Below are 21,335 nucleotides of genomic sequence, written 5' to 3'. Positions count from 1 at the left end.
AGTCATCACAAGGTAATTTCATTTCCATTGATCCCCATGAATGCCTCAATTTGGAAAGCTGTCTTTAGGAGGAAGGAAGCCCTTATTCTACCTATAGGTGGCTCCAGCCACCTATAATGGAGCTCTCAAGAGGCCACTTGCATCGGCTCACAGATCCCCACCCCTACCTCACATCACATCTGTGAGCCCATTTCAGGCAGGTATGAGAGAGGCAGTCTCAGGCCTCAGGCTCCAGATGCTGCCCCAAGAATCTTTTCCATTCTGGTAACCAAATGTTTTCCACAGTTCGGGGAGGGTACAAAGATAAAGAGGGTGTTGGGGAGGGGAGGAGGAGAGAGGAAGGGAAGGCCAGAGAGCTCAGCAAGGTGTTTGTGTTTGTGTATCCCGATTTGTGACCGCGCAGTCTTTTCAAGTTCCCTGAGGCTGTGGAGGTGAAATGGGGACTGAAAAGGAGTGGGTTCAAGCATATCATCATTCAATTTCATTACCTGCTCCTCCTGCTGGCGCTGGCAACAGAGAATCATCTGCAAATATGGTAGCTGAGGCAGAACCAGGATATATGGAAAATAAAGGGACAAACTTTGACAATAGAACTCCACCATTAGAAGGGAAAGCTAAAATGTCAGGGAAGAGGGAAGGCTGGGAGAGGTAAGAGGGGAGGTGTGACCCAGGTCTGATGGGATGAGAACAATTGTGGCACGGGAGGAATAGGGCACCAAAGGAATTGGGCAAAAAAGGTTTCAATCTGCCCCCTTCTCTGACATTTCCTTTGCCGGCCGCTCGTGTTATGTGCGCTTGTGTCTGTATGTGCTGTGTGCCCATGACTGGCGCTGGGGAGGGATTGGGTGAAGGTGGTGGTGAGGAAGGGTAAGAAAAGGAAAGGGGAGGCAGTTTTAAGGGATAGGAAGGAAGAGGAAGGGAAAGTAGAGAGGGGAAAGGGCTATTACCTGGCCATCCTGCTGCAGGTGATGGTGAAGGATCTGAGAGTGTGGCTGCTGATGGGGGGTCAGAATGTGCATAAAGGGGGCAGGTGGGTAGGCAGCAGCTGTGGCCGGATTGATGGGGCCCCCACTTCCTAGGGCTGAAGGCAAGTTGAAGGAGGCAGCAGGAGTACCGGAATGAAAACCTTGTTTCTCAAAGGACTGCTATCCAGGAGGCCAGGAGGAGACAGAGTAAAAGGGATCAGCAAACTAATCTTGGGATTTTCCTCAATTCAAGCTCCCCAACCCTCAGAAAGCAGCATGGTGTCACAGAAGGCAGAGTACATCTAAAGTCACATATTCAGGTTTCAGTCTCAACGCTGCTCTTATTTAATAGCTGTATGAACCTGGGCAAACTACTCAATCTCTTAGTCTCAGTTTCCTCAGATGTAAAACAGGGATGCTACAAACCTGTTGTAAAGACCAAATGGGCCAGGCATGGTGGCTCACGCCTGTAATCCCAGCAGTTTAGGAGGCTGAGGTGGGCAGATCACCTGAGGTCAGGGGTTCCAGACCTGCCTGGCCAACATGGTGAAACCCCGTCTCAACTAAAAATACAAAAAAAAATTAGCCGGGCATGGTGGCCTGTGCCTGTAATCCCAGCTACTTGGGAGGCTGAGGAAAAAGAATTGCTTGAACCTGGGAGGCAGAGGTTGCAGTGAGCCGAGACTGCCCTCCTGCACTGTACTCCAGCCTAGGCAACAGAGGAAGACTCTGTCTCCAAAAAAAAAAAAAAAAAAAAGAAAAAAAGGAGGTTGGGAGAGGTGGCTCATGCCTATAATCCCAACACTGGGAGGCACAGGTGAGCCGATCGCCTAAGGCCAGGAGTTTGAGACCAGCCTGACTAACATGGAGAAACCCCATCTCTACTAAAAATATATAATTAGTCGGGCGTGGTGGCACATGCCTGTAATCCCAGCTACTCGGGAGGCTGAGGCAGGAGAATTGCTTGAACCCAGGAGGTAGAGGTTTCGGTGAGCCGAGATCATGCCATTGCACTCCAGCCTGGGCAACAAGAGTGAAACTTCGTCTCAAAAAAAAAACAAAAACAAACAAAAAAAAAACAACCACAAAGTAACTTCTTTCTTGGATGAAATATGAAAGCACTTTGTAAAAAAACTGAATGTCGGCCAGGCACAGTGGCTCATGCCTATAATCCCACCACTTTGGGAGGCCGAGATGGGCAGATCACAAGGTCAAAAGATCCAGACCACCCTGGCCAACATGGTGAAACCCCGTCTCCACTAAAAATACAAAAATTAGCTGGGCGTGGTAGTGTGCACCTGTAGACCCCACCTACTTGGGAGACTGAGGCAGGAGAATTGCTTGAACCTGGGAGGTGGAGGTTGCAGTGAGCCAAGATCGAGCCACTGCACTCCAGCCTGGTGACAGAGCAAGACTCTGTATCAAAAAACAACAACAACAAAATTAACGTCATATTTGAACATCATGAAATTTAGCATTCCTGCTCCCAGAGTTGGGTAGAAATTAGAACTCCAGGCTGGGCAAGGTGGCTCACACCTGTAATTCCAGCACTTTTGGGAGGCTGAGGTGGGTGGATTGCTTGAGCCCAGGTGGTCAATATCAGCCTGGGAAACATGGCAAAACCCTCTATCAAAAAAAAAAAAAAATTAGCCAGGCCTGGTGGTACACACCTATAGTCCCAGCTACTTAGAAAGCTGAGATTGCACCATTGCACTCCAGCCAGGGTGACTTCTTGAGACTATCTCAAAAAACAAATAAACAAACAAACCAATAGTGTCCCTACCCCTTATGATATTCCTTCGAAAAACAAAAGGAAAAACTCCTTGGATATTTCAAAAGAAATAAATACATACTGAGATATTTGAAGTGTTGAAGGTCTTGGCCACGAAGTACTCCCCCTAGTCCCCCAGTGCTTTATAGCAAACTTATTTATGGTGATAGGGGATAAAAGCAACGTAACAAATCTATGGATCACTCAAATGCTTCATTAGTTGCTAGGCTGTCTCCTTTCCCACTCCCACTGTTATAGATTTACTCAACGAATGGAATGAACTAGTTTCCTGTCACTCTCATACTCACTCTATTGAAAAGTTATGAAAAAGGTTGGGAGTAGGTGAAAAGGGGTCAGGAGAGTTACACAGTAAATCATAACACATTAAACAATTTGCCACACTTCACCTTCCTATTACATTTCTCTTGTTTTTCTCAGAGGACTCAATTTTAACTTCTTAGAGGAAGTGAAGTCTAGAGAAGACCTTTCATTTAGAGAAAGTAGGATGTGTTTCCTGACACCTCTCCTAGGGTTGTTCTTATCCATTATATTTCTATCATTGCAATTCTACATAGTAGAATCGCACTCTTTTCCACTTCTGTCCAGAGCCAGGCACCTACCTGGGTTTTGGAGTACACAGAACCCGAGATATCTGGCACGCCCGTGTTACTGGAGGTGACTGAAACACCTAGGGGAGGAGGAAACAGACAGGAGGATTAGCTCAGCTAGCTGCCTGGCCCTTATTTCTGGGATGAGGTGATAGCTGTAGCCTTTCTAGCTATAGCACTGCAAGGGAATTTTGGTAGGATTTCCAGCTTCAAGTTAGAGGTAAGAGAGGTAAGAATTCATGACACAAAAAGCTCCGTAAGGGTTCTCTGGCCCCTTCCAGGTGTGTGTTGAGTATACATGTAAGTTGTTTTTTTGGCGGGCAAGGGGATATGAGCAAACCTTACTAGCATATACCATTTGCAAAATACTTCTGTGCCAAAGTCTAGCAGTAATATAATAAACTTTTAATTTTAATGTCTGTTTCAAATCAATCCACTCAAACTCCACTCAGTTGTATTCCTGGAGACTCAGGTAGTCTGGCCCTTTCTCTTCCTGAAGTGACATTTCTGGGCTCAAAATCCATGCCTCCACTGCATAAGTACTAAAGGAACAGTCCACTTTAATCCCCAAGGGCACGCTCATTCTCAGAGCCTTAGCTCAGTTCAGCTTTTTTAGTCTTGGAGCATCTAGGATAAATCTTTAAACTTAAGATGTAAAGGCCTGGCATAAAGACAAACTCCCATGTACACAATTTAAGCCTGAGTGCAGTGGGGTGGGGAGGGATAGGTAGACAGGAGTAGGCCCATCACCTGTAGCCTAGGTGGAACACAAAAACCACATGTCATTTTCAGTATACAACTTCAGCTTCTCCGTAAGATAAAAGCTCTAACCCATACCCTAATTGTCACATTCCTGTTGAAAAATTCCCTACCAACCTCTACAACTTTAAGGAAACCAGAGTAGTACAACCTCTCATTTTAATGTGTGCTCCTCAAACAGATATCCATACTAGATTCTCTACCGCCTGAGGTATAAGGCATTGGGTCAAGGAGATAGGAAAAGCCATGGAATAAATTATCTAGCATCTTTTAAACTTTCCATTTTTAAACAAAGATTTTAAGAAAAGTAATTCAGGAATATAAAGCATGATTTTAAAAAGATATATTAGTTCTTACAAAAATAAAATGAAGCTTCAGAAAAACTCTGCCTGTCTATGCTCTTGGATCTTTTCCCTCTGAGGTACACCTCCCTTCTCCTCTGCTGTCAGGAACATTGATGGAAAAGTGTTTTTAAAGCACTGTACTAGAGTGGCCAACTCACAAATAAGAAATCCTCCAATCACTCGCAATTCAAACTCCAGAACCCAAATCCTCCCAATGCCTCAGACAAAGGCAGCCTTCCACTTAGTCCACCTTGAACAGTCACTTTCAAAGTGGTAACCCTCCCAACATCCTAAGTCCAGATAGTTCCTAGGAAAAATAACAGAACTATAGAAAACAAAGCAAGAGAAAATACTTCCTCATCTCAAAAGCATCAACTCTCTATAATTTAAAGACACTGAAGTAAAAGAAGGGAATGATACAGGGATATCTAAAGGAGCTAATGGGGTATTTTTTCCGTTCATTTTTCAAACCTGAGGTGCCCATCTGGCAAATCACTGGGTAACAGGCATAACTTTTAAGGACAGGAAGTTCAGTTTGGAAAAGGCTTAAGCTAGTAAGTTCATATGGAAGGTTTGAGAGTAAAGGTGGAATAAACAGGATAGAAGTAGAACATTTTTAAAACAAACCAAGAGATAATTTATCTTTACTGCAAAGGCAAAAAACAAACCAACAAAAAAAGCATACTTGCCCTCTGCAAAGTGAGGCTAGGCTGCCTATATCGGATGGAAGAAATGACTAACTGGATTCTCAAGCTCAGTGGTAGGGAGGAATTCAGCTCCAGTGTGCCCCTACCTGATCTCCTTCTTTCCAGAGTTAAGGCTAAAAACAGCTTCTAGTCCAGAGGCCTTATCTTGGATATGATGTTGAAGGTGCTGGGAATATAGGAACATAATACTCTGTAGTGGTCATAATAATCTTAAGAGTATTAGAGATCTAGAAAATAATGGGTACTGATTTCACTACCCCTTACCAATTATTACAAAGATCTTTAGGCTACAGAGTTCTCTTGCTCTCCTTCCCATATCAACACCCACTACGTATCCCCAAACAGTGACAATACCGATACCATGTGGGCAGCAGGGAAGAGAAACATGAATTGATCTCTCCCAGCATGGCAGCCCCTGGGAAACGTGGTCACACTCCACGGAGTAAAATTACTCCAAAGGGCTGAGAACAAATACAAGGAAAACGGAATACTTTGGTTTCTAATCAATCCAGGGTGGTGCTCTCACTGTCCAGGTACACTTTACATTATAAACAAAGGGCTAATGGTGTATACTATCTGGAGTGGGAGGGAATTAGCATTTCCAGTCAAGATGTCTGACCAAACCACTCCCACATATCCTTAGCTTATACCCACAGATGCAAAACTGATAATCCACAATCTCTGAAAAGCCATCAAGGGACTAAGAACAATGTTCCAGGCTAGCACAGTCTCCACAGAGCCTGAGTCATCAACTAGCTGATCACTAATGACTTTATCAGATCTCAGCCACTTGGCTTTTAGGAACCAGATGTGGGAATTAAACCTTCAAAGATACTTCCCTAACAGTTCTGAACACTACCTTTTGCCTTTCACCAGGACATGACACTCCAAACTTTTTTGTCCTTTCCCCACTGCTTACGTAAGAGGCAAAGGAAAGCTCTAAATGGAAAAATGAAGCAACATAAGCATGGAAATCAGGGATTTCTACAAAGTTTCCTTTACCAACCAATCATCCGGCTGGAAACTGAGGCTGTTTCCCCTCCCCCCACCTTTATAAAACCAGCATACTGAAAAATTAATAGTTCTTTGGCTATGCTGGATTTTGATTAAAAGGCCACCCTCCACCCTTCATCCACAGCACAGCATTGGTTCCTAGTGTCCAGAAAGACATGCACGGAAAGAACGCCAGAGTTAGCTAAAGAAATACCACAGTTTATTGAAGACTACAAATATTTTTGTTACAAGTTGAAACTACATGCCTTCCAGAAATCAAAAGCAACAGCAGGTGTGTGCATTGATGCTTCGAAGGTGCTGCACCGCTTGAACTTGAAATGGGTAAGACAGGGTCAGACACATGGGGGAGAGGGAAATGGGGGAGGGGCAAGTTCAAAAGCCCAGAAGGTATCCACCAACTCATTTCCCCAAGCCACGCAGGCCATGGCCTCAGCTCAGCAGGCTCTCCTCAGTGGTCTGGTTTCTGAAACAAGACTTCAGTGCAAATTTATACACACACACAAAACATAGCCCCCAGCCTTGGGCCAAATTAGCTCTCAGCCGTCCAGAAATGCTTGTAAGGGGGTGGATATTTTCTTCCTAAAAGGAATCAAATACATAAAAATAAATGAATGGAATAACAAAAGCCCTCTGTGGGGTTGGGAACTGGGGGTTCTCAAGGGCTGATATAATACGTTCCTGAATTCTTAAGGGAGGCAAGAAGCTGGGATTTCTAGAATCAGGTATGCCAATTCTCTAATATTATCAATCACCTGCCTCTTAAAATTCATTAACCTGGTTCAACTAAGGCTTCAACCTAATGCCGTCAGAATGGGGCCACCACTCCAAGTCAAAAAGCTTATCATCCTCCCACCAAGAATTAGGGTGGACCCTACTCAGTGAGACAGGTAGCCACAAGGAGTCTACATATTATTAAATCTCTTAAATATATTATTAAATCTCAATGGGGCTTCTCAGGATTTGTTTAACTCATGACCCACTCTAACTCATACAGCACAGTTCAAAGTTCCACCTGGCTGTCAGTTCCTAGACCTTACTGCCTACTGTAGTCTTCCCAGTTATTGGAAACTATGGGCAACTGACCCACCCAGAGCCCATATAAGGGTGAAGAACACATGCTGCTCTATCTAAAGCACCATGAAACTAACTGAGCTGATAGTTTTGAAGGACAACCCCCATCCCCAACCCTAAGCAGTCAGAGAAACCTGCTCCTCCTCTATTCAGCTACAAGTCACTGAAAAAGTATAATTACATTATTCAAAGATTCCTTCTCATTCCCTGTCCTCCAAAAGTAGAGCACAGATCTCAGGTATAGAAGCAAGGGAGAGGCTAAGTATCTTTTAGGTAAGTACCCATCCAGAGGATTCCTCCAATTCCCTTCCTGCCATCACATACGCAAACAGACTTTGCAAAAGAGACCAGCCATACAAATAAAGGAACCTAAAGGCCCAACTCTCCCAGTCCAATTCCCAATCTATTGAGTAATAGTCACGCCTACTCCTTTTTCTCCACAGTTTAGGTCTTCTAGCTAGGGAATAAAGAAGGACATATAAGTAGTACTACAAAATTATTTAAGCCAAACCTACCATAGTCTGTTAGCTATGAACCCATTTAATCCTTCTACTCATGAATATACCCCCTTTTGTACCATCAGTGCCATACATATTAATACTTGCCTCCACTGACATTTCAGCAGAATCTTGGGGCTTCTTGCCCTATTTCCCACCCACTGCCATCCACCATATTCTAAAAGCCGATACATACTCTCTTGGGCGTTCTCATCACAAATAGTGGACACATGTCCTAGTATCAAGCTCCTCTGTTGGTGCTGCTCCCACAGATACCCAAGTCAGTCAAGCATTAACAATCATACCCGGGGTAGTGGCACACCCTCACCAACCCCATTTTCTCAATCACCAAGTAAGTCTTCCTCCCTGAAATTTATCCAGTAACACCCCACAGCTACCACTGAGCCAGGGACAAGGTCAGCTTACCAGTGTTGTATCCATGAGACCCATATCCACTCGGCTGTTGGAAAGGGGTGGCCGATGCATTCACACTGACATTCACACCATGCTGCTTGGAAGAGGTAGGAGCCACCTAAAGAGCAAAAAGGCCAGAATTGCAGTGAAATAGCAGCAGAATACCATGTGTCCCACTTGTCTAGCTCCAAGTACTGGACATTCAGATGTCTACCTATCCTGATGCTTAGTGAAATTAGCTCCTAATAGTTCCAGAATCTACCAATGAAGTCAAGAAATGGTAGTGTGGAGAAGAAAAAGGGGCAATGGCAGCAGGAAATGAATGAATCTGAGTGAAGCAAAGCTGTATGGTAACATATTCCCCCTTTGGCAAATTCTAAGACTAGGCAATCCCTATAGTAATCCACCAATTCCAGCCCCATTCCCCCACCACCCTGCACCAGGCCAACAACAGTCCAGAGGTGGAAATTGTTCTTCCTCATTCATTATTAAAAAGGCATCCATCCTTAAAAGCAGGTAGGATAGTGTCCAGTGCTAGGATCCTTCACCACAAGGAGTGACCAAACCAGGTACTCACAGGGAACACAGCAGGCCCATACTGGAAGGTGCTGGGGAGGCCCGGGACCCCTGTATAGTATGGCAGGCTGGTGTAACTGTAGCCAGGAGGCAGCGCCGGGTTCAGGAATGTCTGCTGCGTGGTGTGGTGAGTCTGCGTCTGGTTCTGTTGGGGTTGGGCCAAGGTTGTGGCCGGGGCTGGGGAGGAGGCATCCCCACGGCCGAACTTTGTGAGGTCACCTGTGACAGGAGAGGCTAAATGTACCTGCCTCTTTAACCCCAGTACCAACGTAGAATTACCTCTTCTGGTTTCCTATGATTCCAGGAGATCCTGTTCAAAGACTGTTAAAGTTCAATTCCTTGAATTACATTTCTTAGTGGCTCCAATTAGTGTTGCTCAGCATACACTTAGCACAATTGGAAGTCAAGATCTATTGTTGAATAACTGTGCAGACACAGTCATTCACAGTTATGGCAGAGACAGGCAGGCTCTGGGAATAAGGTACCTGCACAATTTCTATGCCCACTTATGTTCCCTTTCATCTTCCCCATTCTTCCCTCTCCTCTTCTCCATGGGGAATACCCCCATGCTGGATTTGAAGGATAATGATGAATCAGGGAAAATGATAAGTCAATGAGGACAATGACAGGTCAGGTAAAAGAAGGCCCTAAGCCTAGCAAGGCAGTGAGATTGCCACTGTGAGCAGCATAAAGGGGCAGAGATAAGCAGAGAAGACCACATTAACCACTGTACTTCCTAGAAAAAGCTTAAAACTAAGTCAAGATATGGGGTCTTTCTATGTTGCCCAGGCTGGTCTTGAACTCCTGGGCTTAAGCAATCTTCCCACCTCAGCCTCACAAGTAGCTGAGACTACAGGTGTGCTACCATGCCTGGCTAAGATACCATCTAGAAATCACAGGGAGACAATAGAAAGTGGGATATATAGGAAAAGCCATGACATGCCCAACTTTAGGAAGATTCTGAATCTACTAATCCTGATTTAGCACGTCCCTTCTTGCTACCCATCAGGTTTCTGCCATCAATCCCAACACTATCTCCCTTTTTATTTATCTAGCCCCATCCCAATCCTACCTGAATAAGGGTTGCTGGCCAGGCTACCATCCCTCCCAGTCAGCGGAGTAGTGGGTGTGGGAAATGGGATGCTGTAGTAATCCTAGAAGAGAGAAAAAAAAGAGCAGAGATTCAATCTCACTCATTTCGCAGCATGAGAATTATTCTCACAGAGGATGAAACACAAGAATGTGAGAGTTGTGCAATTCATCCAGTCACTGATTAAGCTGGCTAGAGTTAGCACAAACTCCGCATTACTCTTGCATACACTGTCCCCCCTACCTGACCATGAGCACAGTCAGGCAAGGTCTACAGGTATGCCCACTTGAGAATATTTCAAAGTCCATCAGGACCAAATTTTCAACCCTCTAGGTGTCATCCCTGCCAGTTTACACCAAGGTTATTCTACTGAGAAAACAGATCATTCCATAATTTAAAGTATGTGAGACAAACAAAAAGCACCCTGAGAGCTCCAGAGTACTTTACTGGGCTATAGATTAGGTTAAAATATATTTACTAAGATGTCACAACTCTGATTTAAAAAAAGAAAAAAAAGTTACCTTCTGTTGGAAAGCCTCCCCCAAATCCCTATATTCTAATATGCCTTAAATCAGAGTGTATGGAGGACTGGGATGGAAAATAGCTACGTCTGTGACTTATCAACTGAACACTTAAGATAATTCTCCCAACACTAATTTTAAGACCACTTTTTTTTCCAAAGCTCTATCCCACATACTCACCAATGGAAATCTTGTTTGAAGCATCTGCAAGTCATCATAACCATATACTTGTGGCTGAAAGATACAGACATGTAACAGTAATGGGAACTGGTCATGATGTTAGCAAACCAAGGAGCTAAGAGACAAACTAATTCAACAGAACATTCATCCTCATTCTGGGTTAGAACAGGACACAGATTATTTCCTTCAGTTTCAGTTTTATTTAAGGGAAAAGCAGTAAAGTACAAAGAGATTAAATGATTCATGAAAGGTCTTGAAGCTTTCCTTGAACTAAATACTACTGATTCTAGTAGGCTGGCTTCTTGATACCAATAGAGTAAACATACACGAACCAGCAGTTTTACTCTCTATTCTCCAAGTCTCTGTCTCTTATACTATTCAAAATCTGGCTTAAAATTGATCTCCTTCTGAAAGAATATTTTACTTTTCTCCAATTTCAGGGTTTTAAGGTACTGACTACACATTAAAAATGTGCAACTGTGTGATTTGGATGTATCATCGGTATGAAATTATCTAATCTAGACTTCATCTATGAGGGCAGAAACAGGTACCTTTTACAACTTTCTCATATGCCCTTCATCTAATAGATACCAAATACTTAAAGGTCCCAGAAGATACACTACGGCAAAAAGCTGCTACTAATGTCAGCCTTATTCTCACAGTCCCAGATTGAGTCAGGAAACTTTTCTCTGACCAGGCCAGACTAGCAAACACACTCAGAGAAAATAATTCTTGGGGCCAGGAGCAGTGGCTCAGGCCTATATATAACCCCAGTTCTTTGGGAGGCTATAGCAGGAGGACCACTTGAGCCTGGGATTTTGACATCAGCCTAGGCAACATAGAAAGACCCTGTCTCTAAAAATTTTTTTAAACCTTAGCCAGGTATAGGGGTGCACACCTGTAGTCCTAGCTACTTGGGAGTTTGAGGTGAGAGGATTGCTTGAGCCCAGGAGGTCAAGGCTGAAGTGAGCTAGCTATGACTGTTCCATTGCACTCCAGCCTGGATGAAAGAGCAAGAGGTGTCTCAAAAAATAAAGTAATAGTCTTAATTTTCTAAGAAACTGAAAGGTATTTCAGGTGAACATTCTGGCCTTTGGCTTCTGAGGTCCAGAAGTTGTGTTTTAAACAGATATTCTCATCACACATATACATACATGTTGTACACACACTCACACGTATATACATGTGTGTACCATAAACCAGAGTAGACACACAATAGAGGGATTGGCCTCAGTTTAGCCCATTAGCACTTTTTCCAAAACAGCAAAGATTAAAAACTGGTTTGCTTACATGCAGCAATCCCTCATTTATTTTATACCTTAATTACAGTTGACCCTTAACACAGGTTTGAACTGCACACTGTTTATATACCAATTTTTTTCCAACCAGACACACAGATCAAAAATAATCACATTTCACTTTGGGAGGCTGAGACGGGTGGATCACGAGGTTGAGAGATCGAGACCATCCTGGTCAACATGGTGAAACCCTGTCTCTACTAAAAATACAAAAAAATTAGCTGGGCATGGTAGTGCGTGCCTGTAATCCCAGCTACTCGGGAGGCTGAGGCGGGAAGAATTGCGTGAACCCAGGAGGCGGAGGTTGCGGTAAGCCGAGATCGCGCCATTGCACTCCAGCCTGGGTAACAAGAGCGAAACTCCGTCTCGGAAAAAAAAAAAAAAAATCACATTTGCAGAATGTAAAATCTATAGACATGGATTCCATAGAGTCAACTGCAGGACTTCAGTATGTGCAATGTATTCACGGGGGTCCATCTAAAGCCAGAGCTAAAAAAGAATAGCCACAGCATCCTCACCTTTTGAAGATTCTTTAGTCCCACTTACCGGATAGGCATGTAACAGCCCTGGAGCCATAATATACGGATTAGGCAACAACGGCGGGACCCCAGGAGGGAGGTTGGGAGGAGCTTTTCCTAAAAGAGAAATTACATTTTTATCCCATCACACAATTACTTACCTCCTCCATCCCAGAGGAATGCCATCTGCTTACACAAGGCTACCTGAAGTCGTGGCAACTGAGCTTCGAGTCGAGGCTGTGACAGTGGAGTTGCTGCCTAGGCTGAGTCCCAGACTACTGCCACTATTGAGACTGGAGGAGACACTGACCACTGGGGGAGGTGCAGAGACTGTGCTGGATGTGGTGGAAAAAGTGCTGGAGGATGAATGGAGATTCGCCTCACTCTCCACACTTGTGTGCTTCAAAGGGGAGAGCAGTGGAAGAGAGAAAAGAGATTAGCATCACAGGTCAAAAATAAGACAATCCCTTCTGCTGAATATATTATGTCAACTTCCTAATTAAAGAGTCCAAGTAGGGAAAGTACTAAAGTACACTCTGCTAAAGCAGTTAGAAATAATCTCCAGCTACATATTCCTCAAGACGCATTTGGCAAGAATGGTAACAGGCTCACTGCACATCATCATCCTGTTCAGAAAGACATCAAAGCAAATGGAGACAGATTCCCCAGAGACTAACATTTCTTGATAAAGAAACAGAGATAATTGAGATGTAAAAAATATATCACGGCTCTCTCTCTCCCCTACTTTTCTTTACTAGTTGAGACCAATTTGTGGATCAGGAAAAGGTACACATTCTAATTTTACTTTTTTTTTGAGACAGCATCTCATCCTGTTGCCCAGGCTGGGGTGCAGTGGTGCAATCTTGGCTCACTGTGACCTTGGCCTCCTGGACTCAAACAATCCTCCCACTTAAGTCTCCAAGTAGCTAGGACTATATTAGCATACTAACATGCTCAGCTAATCTTTAAAAATTTTTTGTGGGCCAGGCGTGGTGGCTCACACCTGTAATCCCAGCACTTTGGGAGGCCGAGGTGGGTGGATCACGAGGTCAAGAGATCGAGACCATCCTGGTCAACATGGTGAAACCTCGTCTCTACTAAAGATACAAAAAATTAGCTGGGCATGTGGTGCGTGCCTGTAATCCCAGCTACTCAGGAGGCTGAAGCAGGAGAATTGCCTGAACCCAGGAGGTGGAGGTTGTGGTGAGCCAAGATCGTGCCATTGCACTCCAGCCTGGGTAACAAGAGCGAAACTCCGCCTCAAAAAAAAAAAAAAAAAAAAATTGTGAAGATGAGGTCTCACTATATTGCTCAGGTTGGTCTCAAACTCCTGTGCTTAAGCAGTCCTCTTGCCTTGGCCTCCACAAATACTGGGACTACAGAGGTGAGCCACTACACCTGGCCAGAATTCTGACTTTAAACCTGAAACTGTGTATTTAAGTAGAGGTTCCTAAAGGAGCCTTAGCCCTCATGTCTCCCCAGACTTCTGGCAAATCTGAGACTTTTGTCCAAAATGGGTCCTTCCCTTTATAAGCTCAGCTTAATTTTACTAGTAGCTGCTACAAATCAAAACAAAATTGACTCTTGGACCAAAAGCTCTCACCTGGCATCTACTTTCACTAAAATGTCCAGCCTTGCACTGATTCTTTTCACAACTCATGTTTGGCATACCCAAGACCAAGGAAAGAGAACAGCTCTACCAGTTAGAAAGGTATGTTCTTCCAGAATTTACTAAAGCATACGAAGCCCAACTATATATTCAGTAGGGAAAAAAAGTCAGAAAGTCACTTTCAGAGCTTTTAGGAATGGCCCAGAGCTCAGTATTTATGGATCCTTCTGCCTCTCTTGGCTTCCTAACATTCCTTTACTCCTTTTCCTGCACACTCAAATCAATTCTTTTGCCACCTCATAAAGAAGTTTTCAATAATTCTCTCCTGGGACAATCGTAGGGTTGGAGAGTTTTAAGTGTAAGAAAACCACACATCCCTCTCAGCATCACACTTACCAAAAGAGTGGATGTTGAAGTGCGCCCAGAAGATGTTGATGATGAAAGGGTATTCTGCTGCGTAGATAATGTACTGTCAGAAAAAAAGAGGTTATCATCAGCCACAGTGCTATTGTTACCTGACCTGGAGCTTCAGTCAAGAAATAATAAGAAAATAAGATACAGACTACGGGACACCAAGGATGTCTGAGATCATACGTTAAGCACAATGGCCAGCCAGGGGTAGTGAGCAGTTAAAGCAAAAGTGGATGTTGAAAGGGGAATATTAAAATAAGCCTCCCCTGTCTTCACTTCCCACAGTTCTGAGGTCACCCACTTACCACAAAAGCAGGGCTAATGTGGTCTCTGCCAGGTCAAGTAAATAAGAAAGAACCAGAGAGCTCTGTTATTGCTATTCACCAACCCCAACCTCCAACCTCACCCCAAATCACCTGCTGTGTTGTGTGGCGGTAGTATTTGGAATCTCCTCACTGTGGCTCAAGCCACCCAAGGAGGATGAGTGCTGATTGGTTGTTGTCAGTAAGGAAGCTGCAGATACCGTTTCATTGAGAGGGGGGATGCTAGAAGTGGAAGGTGAATCAGATTTCACTGCAGAGCCTGTAGCACCTAGAAATACAGAAGAAAGGAATTCCTCTCATCAGAAAAAAGGGAGTGTCTATAAAGAGGTGACTACAGAACAAGGCTGCCCCAAAGAAAAGAGTGTGTTATTTAACAATGGACCATATTTTTTTTTTGTTTTTGTTTTTATTTTATTGCATTTTAGGTTTGGGGGTACATGTGAAGAACATGCAAGACGGTTGCATAGGTATACACATGGCAGTGTGATTTGCTGCCTTCTTCCCTTTCAACTATATCTGGCATTTCTCCCCATGCTATCTCTCCCCAGCTCCCCACCCGCTGCTGTCCCTCCCGTTCCCCACAACAGACCCCAGTGTGTAGTGCTCCCCTCCCTGTGTCCATGTGTTCTCATTGTTCAACACCCGCCACCTATGAGTGAGAACAGGCGGTATTTCATTTTCTGTTCTTGTGTCAGTTTGCTGAGAATGATGTTCTCCAGGTTCACCCATGTCCCTAAAAGGACACGAACTCATCATTTTTGATTGCTGCATAATATTCCATGGTGTATATGTGCCACATTTTTCCTGTCCAGTCTATCATTGATGGGCATTCGGGTTGGTTCCAGGTCTTTGCTATTGTAAACAGTGCTGCAATGAACATTTGTGTGCATGTGTCCTTATAGTAGAACGATTTATAGTCCTCTGGCTATATACCCAGTAATGGGATTGCTGGGTCAAATGGAATTTCTATTTCTAGGTAACAATGGACCATATTAAATAGAATATTTTTTCTTTAATGCTGAGAATTACATAGCATGGGTCTCATTTGTCCAATGAAGGGAACTAATGAATTATCACCATTTTAAGATAGAAAACCGAAAACTTAAGAGGGGAACAGCCTGAAGAACACTCACCTTCAACAGATTGCGTGGTCTGTAACTGCGTGGCCTGCACAGAACTGAAGCCATTCTGGTAAAAAAAAAATAAAAAGAAAAACAGAAGAGCAAGAAACAGACAAACTCATGTGAATAAGGCAAGTTAACACTGACTCAGCTTTATTTTGGTTTTGGTCAACAAATCTTTAGAAGAAACTCTGTAAGTTAACAAAAAAGATTAATATTAATATAATGCAGACTATCCAAAAAACCAAAATAGCAACAAAAATTAAACAACAAAACTGAGATATACTAACACTATGTGACCAAAGTAACAGAAAGAAACCCCACAAACTGCTGAAACCTAAAATAGATACAAGAAAGGCCTAAAGTCCACATCCAGTAATTTCTGGGGAAGGACGTGAGTATAAAAGTTCAGCTACACCAACTATTCCCGCTGGCTACACCTGACAGTCACTCCACAACACCTCCAGCATGTTCTGTCTCCCTCACGATGCCAGGACATAGCAAGGTGAGGTCTACTGACAGGTGCCCAGAAATCTGGCAATCACATCTTCCAAGAAGACAGGACAGGCACTTGAGACTGATTCTACTAGAGACAGTAAATTTTTGGTATAAAGAGAATGGTTTCCTGTATCATCAGTCTCCCAGTGTGCCGTTAAGAACTTTTAATTCACTGACCACAAATATGTGCCTTTTTCAACTTCCCAATCACTACTTCCAGTTTCTTAGCACCATTTGCCAAAAAGTAAATCACCAATATTTAAGGGATTTCTGCCCACTATTCTCCTAACCAATTCCCAGGGGTTCATGAAACCACTACCTTTGCCTGAGTCAGGTCCTTTTGGGGTGATGAAGAGATGGAGTTGGGGTACCGCCGAGTCTGTGTGGATCTCTGTTCATAAAGAGGGCCCTGAGCATTATTTTGGGAGGTATAGGTTGTCGACTGAATTGGGCCACTCTGATAACCAGACTCCTGACTCTGGTTAGATGAAATTGTAGATGAAGATTCACTGTGAAAAATGAAGAGAAATATCAGAGAAACAAACAGAGCAGATCTACTGATACTAAGGAAATGGTGGAGATCTACTAGTGAAATAACTTGATTTCAATCAAGAAGATATTTTTCAGCAACTAATAAAAGAATCTACCATAATTTTCTCTTGATAACACTAGGAATCTCTACACTTTCTATAGTGCCAGGAACCTGAATTAAGAATTAATCTTAAAAACATCTTCAAGGAAGAGAAAACTCCCTTGGTTCCCCCCTACATTCTGCTGTTGAAAGAAAAAGTGGCAGCCAGGCGCAGTAGCTCAGGCCTGTCATCCCAGCATCCCTGTCATCCCTGCCTTGGAAGGCCAAGGCAGGTGGATCACCTAAAGTCAGGTGTCAAGACCAGCCTGACCAATGCAATGAAATCCCATCTCTACTAAAAATACAAAAATTAGCTGGGCATGGTGGCATGTGCCTGTATTCACAGCTATTTGGGAGGCTGAGATAGGAGAATCACTTGAACTTGGGAGGCAGAGGTTGCAGTGAGCCGAGATCTCACCATTGCACTCCAGCCTTGGCAACAAGAGCGAGACTCCATCTCAAAAAAAAAAGAAAAACAAAAACAAAAACAAAAAAAAAAGGAAAACTGGCTAAAATGTCAGTATAAAGAATACACTATTCTTGGTCCTCTCTGTACATTATAATGTAGCACAGGTAACGCCATCTTTTGTTCACACTCATTTTAGGGAATTCTGAACTCTAGGCTCCCTCAAGAACCATGTAAGATTTGGGCTGGGTGCGGTGGCTCACGCCTGTAATCCCAGCACTTAGGAAGGCCAAGGTATGTGGATTGCTTGAGGGCATGAGTTCTAGACCAACCTGGCCAACATGGTAAAACCTCGTCTCTACTAAAAAATATAAAAATATGCTGGGCATGGTGGTGGGTGCCTATAATCCCAGCTACTCAGGAGGCTGAGGCTTGAGAATCGCTTGAACCCAGGAGGCAGAGATTGCAGTGAGCCGAGATCACGTCACTGCACTCCAGCCTGGGCAATATAGTGAGACTCAGTCTCAAAAAAAAAGAAAAAAAGAACCACGTGTGATTTAAAATTACTTGATTCCACATCCTAAAGCAAAAACAAACAAATAAAAAGATTTAAAATTACTGATCGAATTCTCCTGAGAGAAACTTTTTAGAATATTCAAATGCACTTGTGGCAATAATGTCACAACAGATTTAGAATGGGGCCAGAAATTTGTATTCTTAAATTCTAAGGGTTGTGGAAAAATAGCCTAGTCCCCCAAAAATCCATCCAGCATTTTCTACTGCTTAAGATGGCCCTCCTTGATGGCTACCAGAAGGCCTATACATTTAGTAGAGTTTAGCTGTTAATCTGTCTGGTGCTAGAGTTTTTCTGGTTAGTAGGCTTTTTTTTAATGATTCAATTTTGAAATTCATCATTAGTTTGTTGAGGGATTTAATTTCTTCCTGGTACAATCTTTTTAGATTGTGTGTTTCCAGGAATTTATTTCTTCCAGTTTTTTAACTTGCGTATATAGAACTATTTACAGTCTTTTTTTTTTTTTTTTTTTTTTTTTAAATTTCTGTGAAATTGGTGGTTCTACTGGTAAAATTCCTTTTAATTTGTGCAATTGCTAATGTTACCTCTACCTGGCTGTGCTGGTATACAGGCTCCTTCTTAGGAATTCAATACATTCTTCACAGGCCTAAGTCCCACGCTACTAAAAGGGCTTGAAGAAGTGCCAACAGCACTTTTAATTGTGGCATTTGCCAAGGTATTGTTAGAGGAATTGTACACATCTTTCATAACTGTTTTTGGACATTCTAGAAGTACCCAAGGGACTTTTTTTAAGACAGGGTCTTGCTCTGTTGCTCAGGTTGAAATGCAATGGCACAATCATCATGGTAATCTTGAACTCCTGGACTTAAAATGATTCTCCCACCTCAGCCCCAGGAATTAAGAAGCTCAAACTATAAAGCATGTGCCACCAAGCGTGGCTAATTTAAAAAATTCTGTGGTAGCAACAGGGACTCACTATGTTGCCCAGGCTGGTCTTGAACTCCTGGCCTCAAGCAATCTTCCTGCCTCAGCCACCCAAAGTGCTGGGATTACAGGTGTGGGCCACCGCACCCAGCCCCTAAGGGGCAGATTTCTACCTGTTTAATTACAGATAACCCTAATAACATTATTTTAAAGCACTCAACAAAATGCTAGGATTGATTACATCCCCCCTCACCCATACAAGAGGCTTGGTCTCTCCAGAGTTCTAGAAATCACCCAGAGATTTAAAAAGTAGTAAAAGGTTATTAAGAGTGGTGTTATGGCTAATGTTTCTTCTACCTGGCCGTGCTGGTATACAGGCTACTTGGAGCCTGGCTTGAAGAGGCGCTCGTGGTGGGGGTGGACTCATAATCAGAAAGGACAGGCTCTGACCCAAACTGCAATGCCCCAAACTGCAGATTTAGCCCTGAGATATCTGCTGAGCCAGGCATCTCCACAGCCAGAGCAGGAATCTATAGAGAAAGGTGAAAAAGAAGAGAAAATAATGATCTTAATACAACCTTACTAAAGACTAAAAAAAAAACCTTTCCCTTTAAATTTCCAGACTTACCCTTATAATCTCAATTCTCAAGCCCCAAACTCCTTGCGATAAGATGATATCTACCTAAAAGTCTAAGTACCTTAGAAGTCAAGGAGGCTTTTTTCTTCTGCTGTTTCAGTTTTTGCTGAGCCGGCTGAGGGCTAGAGGACTGGTTGTCTGAAGATCCAGGAGACATCTGTGGAGCCGATGTGGATTTGCTTGGCAGAGGAGAAGACGGAGGTGGAGGTGCAGCTGTGGAGGTAGCCACTGCAGGTGACTTCTCCTGAAGGAACACCTCCATCATGGTTGAAGATGGGGTAAAAGCCTGGCGCTTTGTAAAGGGGCTGTGCACTGTTGAATCATTTGGGTTCTTCAAATCTGCAAGAGGAAACCCAGTATATGAAGCCAAAGATGCTGATGAATCTCAAGGAAATGCTATTATCCTGCACTAGCATCATGAACAGAGGCCTGCAAAAATCAGAAATTCATATAAACAGGTCCTCCTTTGGGGGGCTTAATCTCATTTCTAGAGGTGACAATCACAGCATTACATTTTTTTTTTCAGATGGAGTCTCACTCTGTCACCCAGGCTGGAATACAGTGGCACAATCTCAGCTCACTGCAACCTCCGCCTCTGGGGTTCAAATGATTCTCCTCCCTCAGAGTAGCTGAAACTATAAACATGCACCACCACGCCTGCCTAATTTTTGTGTTTTTAGTAGAGACACAGTTCTCTCATGTTAACCTGGCTGGTCTCAAACTCCTGACCCCAAGTGATCCGCCCATCTCAGCTTCTCAAAGTGCTGGGATCAACCACCACACCTGGCCTACATCCACCCTTAAATAAAGCCTAATTAAATCAACACTATTACCCGGCCTGTGTAAGACAGGAATGCACAAATAGTCCAAGTTTAAAGTACCACAAGTTCTCAGTTAACATCATCCATAGGTGCTTGGAAACTGGCTTTAAGCAAAAACAATGCCATGACACAACTTTGAATAGCACTGTTTCCTTCAACTTGATTTCATTATAATGTTGATGAGAAAAAGAAAAACTGGCCGGGCGTAGTGGCTCACGCCTGCAATCCCATCACTTTAGGAGGCCAAGGCCAGTAGAACTGTTTGTGCCTAAGAGTTAGAGACAGACCTGGGCAACATGATGTAAATACATCTCTACAAAAACATTAAAAATTAGGCAGGCATGGTGGTACGACCCTGTGGTCCCAACTACTCAGGAGGCTCAGGCAGGAGGATTGCTTGAGCCCAGGAAGTTGAGGCTACAGTGAGCCAAGATTGTGCCACTATACGCCAGTCTGGATGACAGAATGAGACCCTGTCTTAAAAAAAAAAAAAAAAAAAAAGGTTATATATTATTTCACATAAGGTGGCAGTTTCCAAGAACCTATCAATGACATTAAGTCAAGACATACTGTATAAGGTTTTAAAATAGCCAAGCCTATGAATCTAAAGGCGATATGTTATTTCCAAACACTGAATATTTAAGTCTAGGGAGAATAATAATAATTTTTTTAAAACCCAATCCACAGACTACAACTCTGTATATGGCAAATTTTTTTAAGGAAAGCTAGCTACACACTAGTTCTGTTGCTCAGGCTAGTGTGCAGTGGTGCAAACACAGCTTACTGCAACCTCGACCTACTGGGCTCAGGAAATCCTCTTGCCTCAGTCTCCATAGTAGCTGGGACCACAGGTGCACGCCACCATGCTCAGCTAATTTAAAACAATTTTTTTGAGTCTTACCATGCTGCTCAGGCTGTTCTAGAACTCCCAGGCTCAGGCTGTCCTCTGGCTTGAGTCTCCCAAAGTGCTAAGATTATAAATGTAAGCTACCACACCCAGCCTCTGAATCTCATGAGAAATATATAGCCTCAAATTTTATTATACCCCAACTTTCTGAATTCAGCTTATCTGATTAGGGGAAATCA

The 21,335-nt window shown here is 43.3% G+C and overlaps 1 protein-coding gene and 1 non-coding gene across 51 annotated transcripts in view; both read right to left on the bottom strand.

Moving 5' to 3' along the window:
- Positions 1-21,335, bottom strand: part of UBAP2L (ubiquitin associated protein 2 like) — a 57,111-nt gene that overhangs the window by 1,599 nt on the left and 34,177 nt on the right. For 17 of the 50 annotated variants that reach the window (XM_054247717.2, XM_078355777.1, XM_054247720.2 and 14 more), the window contains 14 exons: positions 19,490-19,767; positions 19,149-19,321; positions 16,615-16,804; positions 15,810-15,864; positions 14,770-14,944; positions 14,339-14,411; positions 12,538-12,733; positions 12,362-12,450; positions 10,518-10,571; positions 9,799-9,880; positions 8,728-8,945; positions 8,163-8,268; positions 3,357-3,424; positions 948-1,145 (listed from right to left, as the gene is read on the bottom strand). In XM_054247717.2, the coding sequence (XP_054103692.1) occupies positions 948-1,145; positions 3,357-3,424; positions 8,163-8,268; positions 8,728-8,945; positions 9,799-9,880; positions 10,518-10,571; positions 12,362-12,450; positions 12,538-12,733; positions 14,339-14,411; positions 14,770-14,944; positions 15,810-15,864; positions 16,615-16,804; positions 19,149-19,321; positions 19,490-19,767 (1,955 nt within the window). Of the gene's footprint in view, positions 1-488; positions 540-947; positions 1,146-3,356; positions 3,425-6,345; positions 6,748-8,162; positions 8,269-8,727; positions 8,946-9,798; positions 9,881-10,517; positions 10,572-12,361; positions 12,451-12,537; positions 12,734-14,338; positions 14,412-14,769; positions 14,945-15,809; positions 15,865-16,614; positions 16,805-19,148; positions 19,322-19,489; positions 19,768-21,335 lie in introns of those variants that run through there. The other 33 variants (XM_054247721.2, XM_054247696.2, XM_078355770.1 and 30 more) reach the window with 4 other exon arrangements.
- LOC118149351 (small nucleolar RNA SNORA58) lies at positions 9,965-10,100 on the bottom strand. Its single transcript, XR_004736735.2, has one exon. It is a non-coding gene; the product is annotated as a small nucleolar RNA SNORA58 (small nucleolar RNA).

This window comes from Callithrix jacchus, chromosome 18, assembly GCF_049354715.1.
Source record: "Callithrix jacchus isolate 240 chromosome 18, calJac240_pri, whole genome shotgun sequence".
Classification (NCBI taxonomy): Eukaryota; Metazoa; Chordata; class Mammalia; order Primates; family Cebidae; genus Callithrix; species Callithrix jacchus.
The sequence above is the reverse complement of the archived record's forward strand: the minus strand, read 5'-3'. Positions and strand labels throughout refer to the sequence as shown.